The following is a 17,563-nucleotide window of genomic DNA, read 5'->3' as shown; positions in this document are numbered from 1 at the left end:
AATGGGAATATCAAGACTTTTGTTATGCCTCTTAGGCAGCATGACTTCTGTCTGCTCCTTGAGACAGATTTAAACTCATGGGTCCACTGCTAGTAGCTACAAGAGTAGAAGAAGAAGAATTAAAGGAAGAATCATAGAATCATGGGACTGGAAGGGACCTTGAGAGGTCATCCAATCCAGTCCCCTGCACTCATAGCAGGACTAAGTATTATCCAGGCCAGCGGTTTCCAAAGTGGGGTGCGTGCACACCAGGAGGTACGCAAGGCCATTTCTGGGGGGGGCACCGCAGGAGGAGAGCCACTGAAGGTGGCACGCCGGCAGCAGCTCGGCTCGCCCTGCTCTGTCTTTGTGGCACGCCAGTGGCAGCTCTCTCTCTCTCTTTCTTTTTTTTTTTTTTTTTTTTTGCTTCCCTAGAGCTGGCCCTGAGGGTGTGCGATCCAAAAAGTTTGGAGACCACTGATCTAGACCATTCCCGACAGGTGTTTGTCTAACCTGCTCTTAAAAATCTCCAAGGATGGAGATTCCACAACCTCCTTAGGTAATTTATTCCAGTGCTTAACCACCCTGACAGGTAGGAAGTTTTTTCTCCCTCCTCCTTGTAACAACCTTTTACATACTTGAAAACTGTTATGTCCCCTCTACAATAGCTACAGTCATAGATTTTAATACTAGTCGATTGGTCAGACATAAGAAATGACCCAATAACAGTTCCAACCATTCACACGGGGAAAAATGAGTTCCTACTTGGTGCTTTGGATTCTTTGTCTGAAGATAAAACCACATAATACTGTCTGCAAGCTGTTGAAGATACTATCCTACCATCCAGAGAAAAGTATGATAAGGAGATCTTTGCCATTTGATCACATAACACAAAGTATAGATGATAGGAATTCAGGAGCAGGCACCCTAAATGTTTAACGCACAGGAGTTTAGCACACCATTTAAACCTCATTGAGAAAGCAGTAATACCTAAAAGAGTTCTAAAGCACTTCTACCACAGAGGTTCAAAAAAGTTCCGGTTATCATCAGCTGCATGATTGGTTGATTGAAAAAGGAGGACTGATGCCTTAGCTTTCCAATAACACATGGTAAGATTGAGTCTCTGTTTTCATTCTGCTGCCATAACTTTCCTGAAATTAGCACACTGAGCACAGGGAAGACTGATTAAAACATAGCACATACTTTAAACAAGGGATTCTAAAGAGGCATTAAATTCACAACAACATTTGAAAGAGTTCAGAGAGAGAGAAAGAGAGAGACTTGTTTGAGTACAGGTTGCTGACACGACTGTCTCAATCTCAGGGGAAATCTGGCTTGATCTAATTAACACCAAAATGGAACCACACAAGGTCAAAAATTGAAAAACAAATCAGAAGAGTTTGGACATTTTCTATGACTTATGCAGCATAACTGATCCCAAATTAAAAGGTCATAGGTTTAGCCCAGAACAGACTGAAAAAACTAAAACATGGTTGATGGAAATGGTATTCCTGAGTTCCTTCCTTCTCCTCCAACATTTAAAAGCGAAGATCCAGATTTCTACCCAAAATCTTTGTTAGCTAAGGAGGTCTTGTCAATTTGTTGTATGAAGAAAGTAGAAAATGTTTTTTTACAATTTCATTTCCCTAAGATGAGTGAATTCAGAATTTTTAACTATTTTTAAAAGACCTGCACATCTGTCCAGCCAGTTCAGCATCTATCAACCATATTTCAATCTCAGAATGGATTGGCTGAAATTTCACAATAGGCTAGGTGCTGAGAAGAGTTGGTAAAATCTGTGGTATATAAGGGCAGATTCAACAGAACGGACAGTCTAACTTCTTGGTAGACTGGAGACTCATTTATTTTGTTCTTGTGTTTTACTCACCGAACTGCAGGCTTTTCATTTTAGATAGTATGAGATCCTGTCTGAGGAATAAATATACCTACAAATTGAATCACATAGTATGTATTTTATTTCATTTCATAAAGTCTCGATGAGATTTTTACCTGGGCTTTCTCAATGTTTTTTCCCCTCAATTGGGGAAAAACAAACTACAAGCAGCATTTGGCTTGTTCCTAGAGAACTCCCTTTCAAACACGGGCTAAGTAGAACCGAGCTTCACTTGCAATAAATATCTGAAACTGACAGCTAGACATAGCATGGCTGTTGGCATAGAAGGATAATGACTAGGGCTGTCAAGAAATTAAAAAAATTAATCACGATTAATCGTACTGTTAAACAATAGAATACCATTTATATCAACATTTGTGAACGTTTTCTACATTTTCAAATATATTTATTTCAATTACAACACAGAATACAAAGTGTACAGTGCTCACTTTATTTTTATTACAAATATTTGCACTGTAAAAAACAAAAACAGTATATTTCAATTAAACTAATATAAGTACTGTAGTGCAATCTCTTTATGATGAAAGTTGAACTTATAAATGTAGAATTATGTACAAAAAACAATTGCATTCAAAAATAAAACTGTATAAAACTTTAGAACTTACAAGTCCACTCAGTCCCACTTTAGCCAATCGTTCAGACAAACAAGTTTGGTTACAATTTGAAGGAGATAATGCTGCCCATGTCTTGTTTACAATGTCACCTGAAAGTGAGAACAGGCTTTCGCATGGCATTGTTGTAGCAGCTGTGACATTGCACCCCATAATGCTTTATAGAAATATGCTTATGAGTGTAAATATGACATAACTGGAATATGTTTAACGCTAGATATGCCATGTAGCATATGTTTGCAAAGGTTACATTCTACTGCATGTATTCATCCTATTTGTACGCATGTATCATTTTTATATCTGAAGTTATGAGCGTTGGCTCTACGCTTTTAAAGTGTTTGCTGTAAAAAGAACCTAAGGCAGATTTGGTCAACATAGTGTGAAGGGGTTATTCAAGTAATTGGGAGTACTTGGCTAACAATGGACCTTTAAAGATGCCAATCCACACCTGAGCTTTCCGGGCAACGTTCGGGCTAACATGTGGGCAATGGCGTTGGCCTGTAAAGAACTGAGTCACGCATGGACATGTGACTTGCCCAGGTGACTCCAAAACTCCATCTTGTAGCTGTGATTCTGCATAGGAAAACACAAGAGACTATATAAGGCCCTGGGAAAACCCTCCATTTTGTCTTCAGCTGGCTCAGAGTATAGCCCCTCCAACCCAAAGAGATGCCTGAAAGAAACTGGAACAAAGGACAGTAACTACAGGGGTGAGAGTGATTGCTGGACCAAGACTAGGAGGAAGTCTAGCCTGTAAAAGAAGCTTATTGGAACCTCTCTGAGGATGAGATTTACCTGCATTTAGTTTCTTACTGTATTAGGCTTAGACTTGTGTGTTTTATTTTATTTTGCTTGGTAACTTATTTCGTTCTGTCTGTTATTACTTGGAACCACTTACTTTTTATTTACAATACAAAAAATATACTGTATATTTACAATATACTTTTTATATTTAATAAAATCACTTTTTACTTATTAATTAACCCCGAGTATGTATTAATACCTGTGGGGGTAAACAGCTGTGCATATCTCTCTATCACTGTTATAGAGGGCGAACAATTTATGAGTTTACTCTGTATAAACTTTATACAGAGTAAAATGGATTTATTTGGGGTTTGGATCCCATTGGAAATCTGGGTGCTGGAGATAGGAGCACTTCTTAAGCGGTTTTCAGTTAAGCCTGCAGCTTTTGGGGGACGTGGTTCAGACCTGGATCTGTGTTTGTAGGAGGCTAGCGTGGCTGGTACAACCAGGCAAGGTACTGAAGTCCCAAGCTGTCAGGGAAAACAGACTCAGAGGTAGTCCCAGCACATCAGGTGGCAGTTCACAAGGCGGTTTCTGTGACCCAACCCATCACACCAGCATCACAAGATATTTACATGCCAGATACCCTAAAGATTCATATGTTCCTACATTCTTCAACCACCGTTCCAGAAGACATGCGTCCATGCCGATGACAGGTTCTGCTCGATAACAATTCAAAGCAGAATGGACTGAGCATGTTCATCTTCATCATCTGAGTCAGATGCCACCAGCAGAAGGTTGATATTTTTTGATGGTTCGGGTTCTGTAGTTTCTGCATCAGAGGGTTGCTCTTTTAAGACATCTGAAAGCATGCTCCACACCTCATCCCTTTCAGATTTTGGAAGGCATTTCAGATTCTTAAACCTTGGGTCGAGGCCTGTATCTATCCTTAGAAATCTCACATTGGCACCTTCTTTGCATTTTGTCAAATCTGCTGTGAAAGTGTTCTTAAAATGAACATGTGCTGGGTCATCATCCAAGACTGCTATAACATGAAATATATGGCAGAAAGTGGGTAAAACAGAACAGGAGACGTACAATTTTCCCCCAAGGAGTTCAGTCACAAATTTAATTAACACATTTTTTTAACAATCATCATCAGCATAGAAACATGTCTTCTGGAATGGTGGCTGAAGCATGAAGAGACATACGAATGCTTAGCATATTTGGCACATAAATACCTTGCAATGCCGTCTAAAACGTGCCATGCGAACACCTGTTCTCACTTTCAGGTGACATTGTAAATAAGAAGCAGTCAGCATTATCTCCCATAAATGTAAACAAAATTGTTTGTCTTAGCAATTGGCTGAACAAGAAGTAGGACTGAGTGGACTTGTGGGCTCTAAAGTTTTACATTGTTTTGTTTTTCCGTGCAGTTATATAACAAAAAAATCTTTATCATGAAAGGGTAACTTACAAAATGTAGAAATCTCACTACAGTATTTGTATGATGTGAATTGAAAAATACTATTTCTTTTATCATTTTTACAGTGCAAATATTTGTAATAAAAAATAATAGTGTCCCCCCTCCTCCACAGCCTCAGCTAGCCGTGCCACCAGCGCGGGCGGGGGCTGCACTGCGGGGGCAGGGGAGAGCAGGAAGGGAGGCTTACCTGCAGCCACAGGGGAGCAGGCGGGTGGTGTGGGTGGCAAGAGCACAGCGAACGTGAGTGGAGGACTCAGAAGGAGCACTGGGCAGCCGCGCAGCCGGCCAGAGAGAAGCAGTGCTTTGAAGGGGAAACCATCACTTCTCTCCGGCTGCGCAGGGGCTCCTGCTCCTCCTGAGTCCTCCACCCAAGTTCGCAGGGCTTCATTCTGAAAGGGGCTTTAGAAGGGGGGGCCTATCAGGGGACGGGGGTGTGGATAGGGGTTGGGGCAGTCAGAGAGTGGGGGTGGGGGGGGTTGGATTGGGGGTGGGGTCCCAGGAAGGGGTGGTCTGGGGGACAAGGAGTAGGGGGGGTTAGATGGGTCGGGAGTTCTGAAGAGGGCAGTCAGGGGGCAGATAGGGTTAGGGTTTGGGGAGGCAGAGCCTTCCCTACCCGGCCCTCCATACAGTTTTGGAACCCCAATGTGACCCTCAGGCCAAAAACTTTGCCCACCCCTGCTTTACACAATCCATTAGACCACAGTGTCTGCATGAATGTTGAAAACTATTAACCAGAAATTCCAGTCCTATTAATGATATTCCTTGTATAAGAAATGTAATAAATATTTAAAGATCTCTACTTGGGTGTCTGGATTTTCTCTTTAAAGAGGAACATTAACATGGGACTTCTTTTAGATATATCCTAAGTTTTGTTTTTTTTAAAGCCTCTGAGAAGAGGCAATAGGCATACAAAGAATCAATGGACTTCATCCTTATGCAGCATTATCTGGAATGTTTGAGGAGCCTGCAAAAGAATTCAGTAAACTAGCACAGGAGTTTTCCTGATAAGGTTTAGGAAATTTATAAATATTTTGTCTCTCGATCATAGAAAGTACTGTAAACTCAAGTTTGTTTTACATGTCAGTTCCAGTGTGGATGCTGAATTTGGGCTGTACGTTTGTGTTTTCACTCAATGTTAACTGTCGGTTTGAAAATATTGAATTTACGCAGCCTGCAAGTCTGTAAGTATTTATACCTGGCGGGTTTGTTGATCAAGGCCAACATTTTGAAAAAGGTAGATCAACTGCTACCAAGAAGCACTGAAGTCTAGAGATCTTAAAATAAAGAAAGGTGCTGACCTGTTAGTAGCTGGAGTTCTTTGAGATGTGTTGTCTACATGTATCCCACTTCTGATGTGCATGGGCCCCATATGCCTGTGATTGAAACACTTTAGCCAGCAGCATCTGTTGGCTACACCTTGTGTCCTTCATGCCCCAGAGCCGGGCAGAGCAACCAACTGACCCTCCATTCCTTCACAACCATCAATGCCATATTAATAGACACTACAGTAGTGGGGAAAGGAGGGTGAGTCCTGGGACACATGTAGACAACACATCTCAAGAGTTAGTCTACATGAAGTCCATTTCTGGTGACTCGAGCACTGTACAAACATCGGAGGAGGGTATTGTGAGTCTAATCAAACATGAATTGCAACAAAGTCCTGCAGAAATGAGCATCCAAGCAAGATGCCTCTAGAATACAGTATTGCCTAGTAAAAGCTTGTACACTACCCCATGTACATAAGCAGCATTACTTATGACAGTTAGAGAAATATCCCTGAGGCCACAGAAGCTGTCTGCGCCCTGGTATAATGTGATCTAATCTGCCCCGGGAGTTCTAAATTAGCTCTCTCATACACCAACTTAATGCAACTGACACCCACTTGAAAATTCTCTGGGTTGAAATTGCTTGACCCCTAGATCTTTCAGCAATAGAAATAAATAACCTATGTGACAACCTAAATAGTTTTGTTCTATTTTTAAAATAAGATAGAGCCCTGAGGACATCTCATGTGGGTAATGCTGCTTCAGTCCTAGACAAATGAGGCTCTGGGAAGAACTGAGGATTGTTGGTTGCTCTGCCCAGCTTAAAACTGTTGGTGGGGGCTCAAGGCCACAAAGGGCGCACTTGTAGCCAAAGGACATTGCTGGCTAAAGTGTTCTGATTTCTGGCACACGCACCAGAAGTGGAACACATGAAGACAAACACTTGAAGAATGGTTGGGGGTTTTTTTGTTGTTTTTTTTTAAGCAGGCATACTGGTAGTCCCAAGAGACCCCCACTGAGATCAGGGTCCCATTCCATAGATACTAAGGCTACAAGGGAGCATGGTAATCATCTAGCCTGACAGAGTACAGGCTGTAGAACTTCCCCAAAATAAGTCCTAGAACAGATCTTTTAGAAAAACATCCAAACTTAATTTTACAATGGTCATTGATAAAGAATCCACCATGACCCATGGTAAATTGTTACAATGGTTAATTACTCTAATTGTTGTAAATGTATGCCCTATTTCCAGTCTGTTTTTTTCTAGTGTCAATGTCCATTTTGCTAGTCATTGTGCAAATACACAGCAAAAGTTTGCCTCTGACCCCAAAAAACTTACAGTCTCAACAGAGAAGACAGACAATGGGAGAAAGGATATTTTATTCCTATTTTACAGATGGGGAAGTGAAGCACAGGGTCAGTAAGAGACTTGCCCAGGATCACACAAGAAAGACTGTGGCAAATCCAAATTGAGCCCAGTGCCCTAACTGAGCTAGTAGGAATGAGTTTGAAGAGCTCAGTGTTTCCTATTACACCTTCTTCTGATTGATCTTTGCATTTCAGTTTGTTTGGTCCTCCTGGATCCGCGTCACCCTCCAGCCCTTCTGTGGCTCTGCTGCAACCTTCTCCACACCCTTCATTGATTCAGAGGATGTCACTTTCACCTTTATCTGCTTCCTTTCAGCTTACAGTTCTGTTCCTTTTGAGAAAACTAGTCAGTAATTTCCCCAGCTATAACAGTCAAAGCTCAATACACTTTAAATAAAGCAGTATTTATTGGCAATGTGTGGAACGGAGAGGAAAAAGTAATAAAAAAGGATTGTTAGACAATATACATCTCATATATAGATACTACTAAAAGCACCTTCAGGCTAGCCCTAAATTTAAGTTAAAGAAAAATCCAAGCTATCTAAATGCCACCAAACTCATCACTACTCCTAACTAATATTGACTTATGTTAAACCTTTGTCTCTTCCTGGCTACTTCCCTTCTCAAATTATCTGATACCTTTGGGTCCACTTCAGATTACAGTAGTTCTTTATTTATTGTCCCAACCCACATTTATCTTTCAGATGGGGTCATCCATTGTTCCAGTACAGCTGGGTAAACAACAAAATAAATTCTATCATGTAGGTTTGCCTCCCAGCATTCAAAACCCTCTGCATACTTTTTTCTTTAATCAAGCTCAACAATGGTTTTAAAGGTGACCCGTGAAAAGGAAAAAAAAGAGCTTGGTTTGTGCAGACTGACCCCCCACCTCCACACATACACGCTGCTTTTTCAGGGAAATAACCCAGATGACAGAACTTTGAAAGGCTACCTTTGTTAAGGCAGAAGATGACAGATGTGGACAAGCATTTAGCCACCGAGATAAAAAGAAAGCAGGATCTGTGGCATTTTCTGGGAAGGGAGTTCTTCGGTTTTTATTTTGAAACTACACAGAATATCATATCAGTAACATTTAAGATGAACAAGTGATTTTTCTTTTTTTTAATAAAATCTAGTCTCCAAAAAGGAATGCTAATCTTGTTAGATCATATACTACCCAGGCCAGAGACTATGTCTTCATACGTGTTTGTACAGCACTTTGTTAAATAGCACCCTGCTCTTGACTGGGACCTCTGGGTGCTAAACAACAGATAAACTAATACATAACACATAAGAACAAGGAGGAGTAGATGCCCCTTTGGAATTTGTTGGGATTTGGAATTCACTCTCTGTTAGGTTTTCCTAGCAGCTGCTTAGCTAGGGGAGAACCCAAGCTGAAAACAGAGAATCTGGTGAACAAGAATCTTCTTGAGCCAAGGGAATCAACAGATGTACTGATAATCTTATACAAATAAGAAATAAAAGCAGCCAGATGTACTTGAAAATAAAAAGATTAATATGAAGCAGGCAGAGCCATGACTAAAGATATTATCCCTCCCTTCAACAGAAGATCAAGAATTCCATTCCAGTAAAAGTTCAGCCTTCAGTCCAGCTCTTGAGAGTCAAGTCCTACTCAAAGCTGCGGAACATTTCCACAATTTCATCAGCCACATACTTGCCAAAGTAAATTGGATTCTTTCCACTGTTTGAGATGGCAGTGAAGCAGGGCCTGTATAATTAGGTCAAACCTGATTACCTAGAACAGCAGCAATTTTCTTGCCATCTCCGCATAAAGCTTCTTGAAATGGCAAAGGACGAACAATTGGGAGCAGCAGAAAGACGTCCAAAATAGCTTTTGATAGAGTTAACTATGGTTTAATACGGATGGCATTTTCTATTAATATCAGGGCAGAAACCTATTGTTCAGTAGAGCTCTTCACTTCCTTTACACAAAAGCTATCTCTTTGCATCAGTCTGACTCTACTTTACTGACCACTTTAATAGTCACTGTACAATTAATGTTTCTTTTTATGGGGTGGCGGAAAGTAAACCAATTTCAGTTCAGCTTCTAGGTATTGAATTTATTATAAAAAGTTATGTACTTAAAACTCCTCTAATGAAACCAGAGGCATCATGAGATATTAACCTAGAGTTAATGCTAGGAAGGCCAGTTTGAATAATTCAGTTCATGTCACCGTAAGTATCTTTTCAAATGGAATTAACTTTATCTCACACAAAAAAGATACTTCATGTTCCAGTTACTGATTATTGACTCCACAAAAGTTGAGTCTTAAATCATTTCACCACCGTTTCCCCAACAATTTCAGCCCACTGCCGGGGTATGTCTTTAAATTTTGAGCATGGGCTTCTGTTTAAAGGACCCTACTACTAAGCAGAGATTATGAACAGCAGCAATTCCAAGGTCACGAAAGGATAAAGAGACGCAAGCAAACTAAACGTACACCGAAGTAGCAGCATTAGTTCAACGTGGATAAGAATCAGGGCTGCGTTTCAGTCACAGGTGCAATAGTATTGTAGCTCCTGCAGTCATTTGGTTGCTACACAACTGTCCTTTCTTTTCTCGACAGCATGAGAAAATTTGGTAACACCACAGCATGCCTCATTCTCTTTTGCTACTCTACATTCCTAATCCTGAAATCAGCTTTTGGATCCTGAAAGGCGATGTTGCACTGGCAGTCCAAGTCTGCAGAGAATGGGCAGCCTTATCAGTATTAATCCACATAAAAATAAGGAAGGAAGAATAGAAAGGTGAACAGCAGAAGATGCCATGATGATGGGTGTGGCTTGAGATCACAAGTCAAAAAAAAAGTTAGATTAAAAACGGGAGGAAGAGAAGAACAGAGACAAGAGAGTTCTAAATAGACCACATTAAGAGGCATTTCTTTACAAAGTGTAGTTGGGTGTCCTCCCATGTGGTTCTGCAGGGCAGAGAACAGAAAAGATTACCTATATTTAACTGCTCTTTGAGTGTCACCTTTGATTATCACACTTGTGGGATTGATGCCCCCGGCAGCTCAAACTACAGGTGCCAATTCCACAAGTGAGAATAGACAGCAGTTACAAAAAGAAGGAAATGTTATCTACCTCTGTGTAACAAGCCAGGAAGGTTATGGTTGGGTAGCAAGCCAATACCTGAAGCTCTTACAGTCCATTTGATGTATCCAGGCTTTCCTGACCTCAATCAAAATAAACAAACAGAAAAGTTCCCCGTGGTCAGCGATTTAAACAGAACTCAGGAAAGATTAAGATTAAAATTAAAGAGTCTGGACAAACTGGAGAAATGGTCTGAAGTAAATAGGAGGAAATTCAATAAGGACAAATGCAAAGTACTCCATTCAGGAAAGAACAATCAGTTACACACATACAAAATGGGAAATGACTGCTTAGGAAGGAGTTTGGATCACAAGCTAAATATGAGTCAACAGTGTAACACTGCTACAAAAAGGTAAACATCATTCTGGGATGTATTAGCAGGAGCGTTGTAAGCAAGATACAAGAGGTAATTCTTCTGCTCTACTCCACACTGATTAGGCCTCAACTGGAGTACTATGTCTAGTTCTGGGTGCCACATTTTGGGGAAAATGTGAACAAATTGGAGAGAGTCCAGAGAAGAACAAAAAAATGATTAAACATCTAGAAAACATGACCTATGAGGGAAGATAGAAAAAAAAATGGGTGGGGTTCGTCTAGTCTGGAGAAGAGAAGACTGAGGGGGGGACATGATACCAGTTTTCAAGTACATAAAAGGTTGTTACAAGGAAGAGGGAGGAAAACTGTTCTTGTTAACCTCTGAGAAGCAATGGGCTTAAATTGCAGCAAGGGTGATTTAGGTTGGACATTAGGAAAAACTTCCTACCTGTCAAGGTGGTTAAGGACTGGAATAAATTGCCCAGGCTGGTTATGGAATCTTCATCATTGGAGATTTTTAAGAGCAGGTTAGACAATCACCTGTCAGGGATGGTTTAGATAATACTTAGTCCTGATGTGAGTGCAGGGGGTTGGACTAGATGACCTCGCAAGGTCCCTTCCAGTCCTACAATTCTCTGATTCTATAAGGCTTTCTTCAGCCTAACCAACATAAGAACAAAGGTCAGTAAAGAAACTCCTGGATCAAGTCCAGTCCACAAGTCCATATAATCCTGTTCACAAATTTATCAAGCTCCATCTTAAAACTGATTCAGTTGTTTGCCTCCACTAATCCTATTGGAAGGCTGTTCCAGAACCTCCTCCCCCAACAGAAACGTCACTGAGAAGGGTGGCTTTTTCTGGCCTAGAGTTTAAGAGCAGTAAAAAGTAATTTTAAATCAGACCAAATAAGAGCTCTTCTGTCATTTCCTTCTTCCTCCATGTGGGAACTGTTTCTGATTATCAATTCCAACTTCACTCTTTCAGACACAGCTGGGAAATTACTGCATTCACTTCAGAGAACTTTGCTCTGCTACCCTGACACTTAGAATATGCAGCTCCAGTCAGAAAAAGCACATTAACTCTCTTTGCCAACCCCTGAACAGGGTCTAAAGTGCCTGGTCACCTCATTTTTGGTGTTCTCTCAATAGAACTTGCTCCTCTGTGAGGATTAGGATAGGTAAATCACAATGCTGAATTGTCTACCAGGTTCTGAGCAACTGTAAGGAAAGTGCTCATGACCAATCAGATGATCGTCAACTATTTAAATTATGTAGATATGCTAGTCAATGCCTTCTTAGTCCACATAGCTAAATGGTCTCCCAAACTTTAACACTTAGGCTATATGTCTACACGGCAATTAACCCAGGCTTTTACATGGGTTTTAGCCTTAACTCCCCCTTTCTGACTACATAAAAAACCTCTAGCCCAGGTTTAAAGGTGCTTTAAATATACAGGCTAGTTTACCTGGCTGGTGATCTAGGTTAGGAAACAAGGCTTAAACTTGGCCTGGAACCACCACACTTTGCAGTAAGGACACAGGCTAAAACACTTGAGTCCTCCTGTCTTCTTTCTTTAACCTCCTGGACCCCCAGGTGCATCCACCAGTTTCTGCCATTTATTTCAATCTTGTGCTGGTCTGTACAGGCTTCTGAGTGTCACATTGATGGGTTTGGCTTCTCTATTGTTCTGCATAATGTTTCTCTAGGTCACCTTTTTCTCTTTCCATGCATGTCCATATTATCACTTGCTCTGGAAGATATGTTGGTGGCATCCATAAAGTGTGTCTCAGCACAAAGGCCCATTATATATGCCCCCTGTGATAAATGAGAGGCGGGTGGCTCCCTTTTGTGGACACCCAGCCAGCCAGTTAGCTATAGAATCCCTCTTGGTAGCTGTTCTCTACTTCCTTTACCTGTAAAGGGTTAAAAAGTCTGACTGCATGCATAGGTAAAGGGAAGTGAGTGGGCACCTGACCAAAAGAGCCAATGGGAGGGCTAGAACTTTTTAAAATTGGGAAAACTTCCATTTTCAAAACTTCAGCTGTGAAAAGCTGAAGGCCAGGTATGAAAATAATCAGAATCATACCTAGAAATTGCTTATTTGGAAACCCAGATATGTAAGTAGATCAGAAAATGTGTAGGAAGACGTGATTAGGTTTGTTTATTTCTTAGGCTTATGGACTCCTATGTGCTAACCCCAAATGCTTTTGTTTTGCTTGTAACCTTTACGCTGGACCTCAAGAAGGTTATTCTTGACGTTTAATTTTTGTAAGTGAGTTTTTAAAATCTAGCAAAAGCCTATATTCCAGATGTATTTTCTTTTTAATAAAATTTAACTTTTTTAAGAACAGGATTGGATTTTTGGTGTCCTAGGAGGTTTGTGCATATGTTGTTTAATTAGCTGGTGGCAACAGCTGATTTCCTTTGTTTTCTTTCTCAGCTCTTCCCCAGAAGAGGGGGTGAAAGGGCTTGAGGGTACCCCACAGGAAGGAATTCCCAAGTGCTCTTTCCTAGTTTCTCAAAAGGGGGTGCACTTGGGTGGTGGCAGCATCTACACATCCTAGGTCAGAGAGAAGCTGTGACCTTGGGAGTTTAATACCAGCCTGGAGTGGCCAGTATTAAGTTTTAGAATACTTGTGGGCCCTCACCATCTGCACTCAAAGTGCCAGAGTGGGAAATCAGCCCTGACCCCCCACATACAGGTGATTGCAGAAATAATGAGGACACGGCTTAGCAGTGGGGATAGTCACACCCAAGCCAGGCTACCAAAGGTGCTCAGATCTAGGTACCAACAACTTGTATTAACTGTGTAGAGTAGACATAGTTGCAGAGAGACTGCAACCAGTAGGAGTTCACAGAAGAGGAGCTCAATACCTTGAGGTTCATAGAAGTTTGACCAAAAAGTGTCAGCAGGGCTAAAGTTAGAAAGTAGCCAGCAAGAAGAGGCCTCATCTTAAACAGGAAAGAAAGAGTTGCTGCCATTAAAATGGGATGAAAGGAGGGCAAATGGGACAGGCAAGGTGGAAGGTCTCAATGCACCACATTACAGACACTGGGGCTAGAGTCAGTCCCAATCATGACTCCATGGCACCAAACTATTCATCAAATGGCAATGAGCAATATTGCTGCACTGATATGTGCTGATGCACCCATTATTGAGGTGATGCTTTTTTACTTGTGTCTGCCTTTATATTTTGGCATAGAAGCTATGGTGGATGACTTGATACCAGGTATTACCCAGGAGCAAAAGATAAAGATATTTGTCTGTCTCTCAACTGGTTCAAGGTAAAAAAATCTCAAACGTAACTCGCCTCCTCATGAGTAATGGCCTCACCACAAACACAGCTGGCACTGCCAGGCTGGTCTGTGTTGAACTACTGAAAGAGCTTCAACTTGGCTTTTTCAAATTCCCCAGTGAAGTGCAGGTATGTGAGAGAATAATAAGACCAGAAGTTCTCAGGAAAGATTTGCTAATCTTAGGAACTCCACACCAGTCAAAGATTCACAAGATTTTAAATGTGGCAGAACACAAAAATTTCTATCAATATTTATAAAACCCAAACCTCACCAGCAGGACATTGTATATAACAGGAAACTGAAGGGGAAAGTCAGTTCTTCTTTCTAAATACAAAGTTAAGTGCTGTTACACACTTATTAAAAAGAAAAGCCAAATGCCACTCACCAGGATAGACTTCATCAATAGCTAGCTGTGTCTGTGTAGTTTTGTTAGAATGCAAGCTCCACGAAGCACAGTGTGCCACCTTCTGGGTTTTCTACAGTGCTGAGCTCATTGCCAGCACATAACTGTTATGATAATAGAAGCCCCTAGCAGATGCTTCAAGGCTCAAGACCTAAAAGCTATACCACTATTAGAAGCTCCAGGCTCATGTGAGACACCAAGGATGGAGATCTGCAGAGGGAATTTTTTTGAAGAAGAGTAGATAAGAACAACATTGGTCAGAGCCATTATCTTCATCTTGGCGAAAGGATCAGCTATCAGCAGGTACATAAATCAAGTAACTAGCTATCAGCAAATCACTAATAGCAAGGTCTTTAGCTACTTTCCGGTTTCAGCATATGGGAACCTTAGACCACTTAACCACTTAGGTAGGACATACAGCATCTCAAGCAATACTTTCTCTTAACTTTATGTGTAATTAGTAGCTGTTTTATGAAAGTTCAAAATGAGATGGACTCCCTCATAGACTGGAAAAGTTCTTATCAGCCAAGCTCACCTGCTTCCACCTCTTTTTCACTCACTGAAAATTATGCTGGAAATTTAAAAGGCTATTTCTACAATGATAACAAATTCCCTGTGAAGCACATGTTGTCCAAAAGGGCTCAAGGAAGGCAACAGAACCCCTTACCTTTCTCCTTAGACTGCAAAGAAAAGGATTCCTCACAGTTCCCGCTGCAGTACAGTAGAATCAATGAACTTGACCTGATTTACTGATCCAAGCGTTCCTTTAAGTAATAATTTCTTACCTCTAATCCATGTATTAGGGGAAAGGGCATTGGAAAAGCCAATCACAGAATAGTGCAAGAACGTTTATATACTATAAGACAACACATTACAGTTACAGCCCTGACAGTAAGTGAAAGGGTTTTTCAATGGGATCAGCAATGTAGTCATTAAAGAAATGGTGAGGGGAGAGACCTTACCTGCTGCTCCTTCATCTTGGCAGCACCAAGCTCTGACAGAGAGACCGTTAGCTTTTCTTGCTGTTCAGATAGATACTTCTGATATAGACTCAGAAGTTCCTGGCATTCTCTGTACTGCTGCTGCAGAGGTGAGAGAGCAAGTTAAGGGAAAAAAAATATTCTGTATTGAAAAGTAAAAATCAAACAAATACCAATTTATTCTGTGTAAATCTGTTTTTGTCCTGTGGTAACTGAAGCCATAAAATGCAGAGTTCAGAGAAAGACACACCATGTGAGCATGGAGTGTGGGGGGGAAGGGAGGGTGGAGATGGATGGTTACTATGGATGTGCCTAAAGGGAAATGAAAAGACCAAGCACAAGTGCAATCTTATCCCCCACCCATAAGACAGAGACAAAGGACCTTCTCCAAGTTTACAAACACTTGAAGGGGCTGAGTACAGGAGGTAGGTTATGATATTTCAGTTAGCACAGTTACAGCCCTCTTTGCATATGTGGTCCTATTTGTATTCAACTAAGGAGGATAGTGCTAATAGTTTAATTATCAATAGCCAACTGGGTAAATATTCCACTTTTTAAGTACAGCTATGGATTTGGTGCCCACATACTCAATTTGAACTACTGATGGATCATAAACACCACCACAGTTGCAGGACTACAGGCCTTTCAGAGACCAGCAATGATTTTTGGATTGTTATCTGGAGAAGCAGCAAACTGTGGTATTTGCAAGGGTATTAGCTATAGTGTCCTGCCTTGCTTGCAGGACTGAAATTCCAAAAGGAGATAAATCTGCTCTTCACCTGTCATTGTGTAATTCCCTCCCTTGCTCATTTAGCATGGTAAACCATTTATGCTCCCCCCTCATTCCACCCCTCCCCGATTTCAATTATGCATGCGGCTCAGCTAAGGGCTCAATGTCCAAAAAGATTACTCTGAATAAATACTTTAATAACAAGTCATTACAATTAAGGTAGGGAACAAAAACTTCTTCAAATATATAAAATGGTGTTGAGTTACAGATTTCCTTAACATTTTTATGATCTAATCATCGCTTCTGGGCAAATTCGTGTTGCAATCATTTTTGCCAATCATGGCTGCATAAATAACTCGCCGCTTTGTTATTCCCCATTACGATCCTTTAAAAAAAAAAAAAAAAAAGAGCCAAAAATGGGATGAGCAAAGCTTTTTGGGGACAGAGCAGAAGGGAGGTGATTAAGATCTAATGCTAAAGTAATAAGGAGAGCTTCTAAAACACCTTTGCTCAGCATCTTGTGATAAAGGCGGGTACAAACAATGGTCTAAATAAGCTAATTGCTTTTTCTAGTCAATCTGTCTGAAGCCTGAGCGGTTTTACGTTTTTGTGCATTTTGTCAGAGAGTACCAAAAGGCTGAAGTGATTTGTGGTGGTCTCAGGAGTCTCTGCCAGCTATGATGTATATAAAAGGAATTTTTTATTCCGGCTGTAACCATAGGCAGTAATGTTTATAGTAGGTGAACATATTAGCCTGGACGCAGGGCATGAATTTTACTGTAGAAAAAGCCAGTACATTTATACGGCCTAAGAGTTAAATGTCAGTATCTGAAGACAAATTATAAGCAAATTCATTTAAACCCATGTTATGTGGCAGAATATAAAAACAGACAATCCTATCTTTATCAATTGTTTATGTCTCTCTTAATTCACTCCACTTCCAACAGCCCCACCCTCATACAACAGGACTTTACCCCACTATCTACCCACCGCTGTTCCCTATCTATGTGGGTGAGTGGAATGTATACCCTAATGGGCTTTGGGGTACACACATAGTTGGGGCATATCTATTCTTGTTCTTGCCAGTGCAATATACATAGTTCTGTATTTCAAACATGAAAATTATACAGTCTGAGAGTCACACCCAATGAAATTAATACAGTGCGAATGCATTACACCTGAGGGCCCCAAACTCTGCTCCATGGGCCACTGGCTACCTTGAAGCTTGCTGTGCACGTGATGATGCCTCTTCTTGCTTCTAGCTGCTCAATTTAATTAAAAGAGAGCTGAAAACATGACTTGCTTCCCTAACATTACTTCTACACATCAGCAATGGCTGGCATTGTCGAAAGGATAT

The 17,563-nt window shown here is 40.9% G+C and overlaps 1 protein-coding gene across 8 annotated transcripts in view; it reads right to left on the bottom strand.

Annotated features, from left to right (window-relative positions):
- Positions 1 to 17,563, bottom strand: part of KIAA1328 (KIAA1328 ortholog) — a 284,448-nt gene that overhangs the window by 157,865 nt on the left and 109,020 nt on the right. For 7 of the 8 annotated variants that reach the window (XR_012158833.2, XM_073343413.2, XM_073343414.1 and 4 more), the window contains exon 6: positions 15,459 to 15,586. Coding sequence is in view for 7 of the 8 variants with exons in the window: in XM_073343413.2 (XP_073199514.1) it covers positions 15,459 to 15,586 (128 nt within the window). In the remaining variant the exon portion in view is untranslated. The remainder of the gene's footprint in view (positions 1 to 15,458; positions 15,587 to 17,563) is intronic. The other variant, XM_073343418.2, reaches the window with a different exon arrangement.

This window comes from Lepidochelys kempii, chromosome 5 (assembly GCF_965140285.1).
Source record: "Lepidochelys kempii isolate rLepKem1 chromosome 5, rLepKem1.hap1, whole genome shotgun sequence".
NCBI lineage: Eukaryota > Metazoa > Chordata > Testudines > Cheloniidae > Lepidochelys > Lepidochelys kempii.
This window is presented reverse-complemented; position numbering and strand designations above follow the sequence as displayed.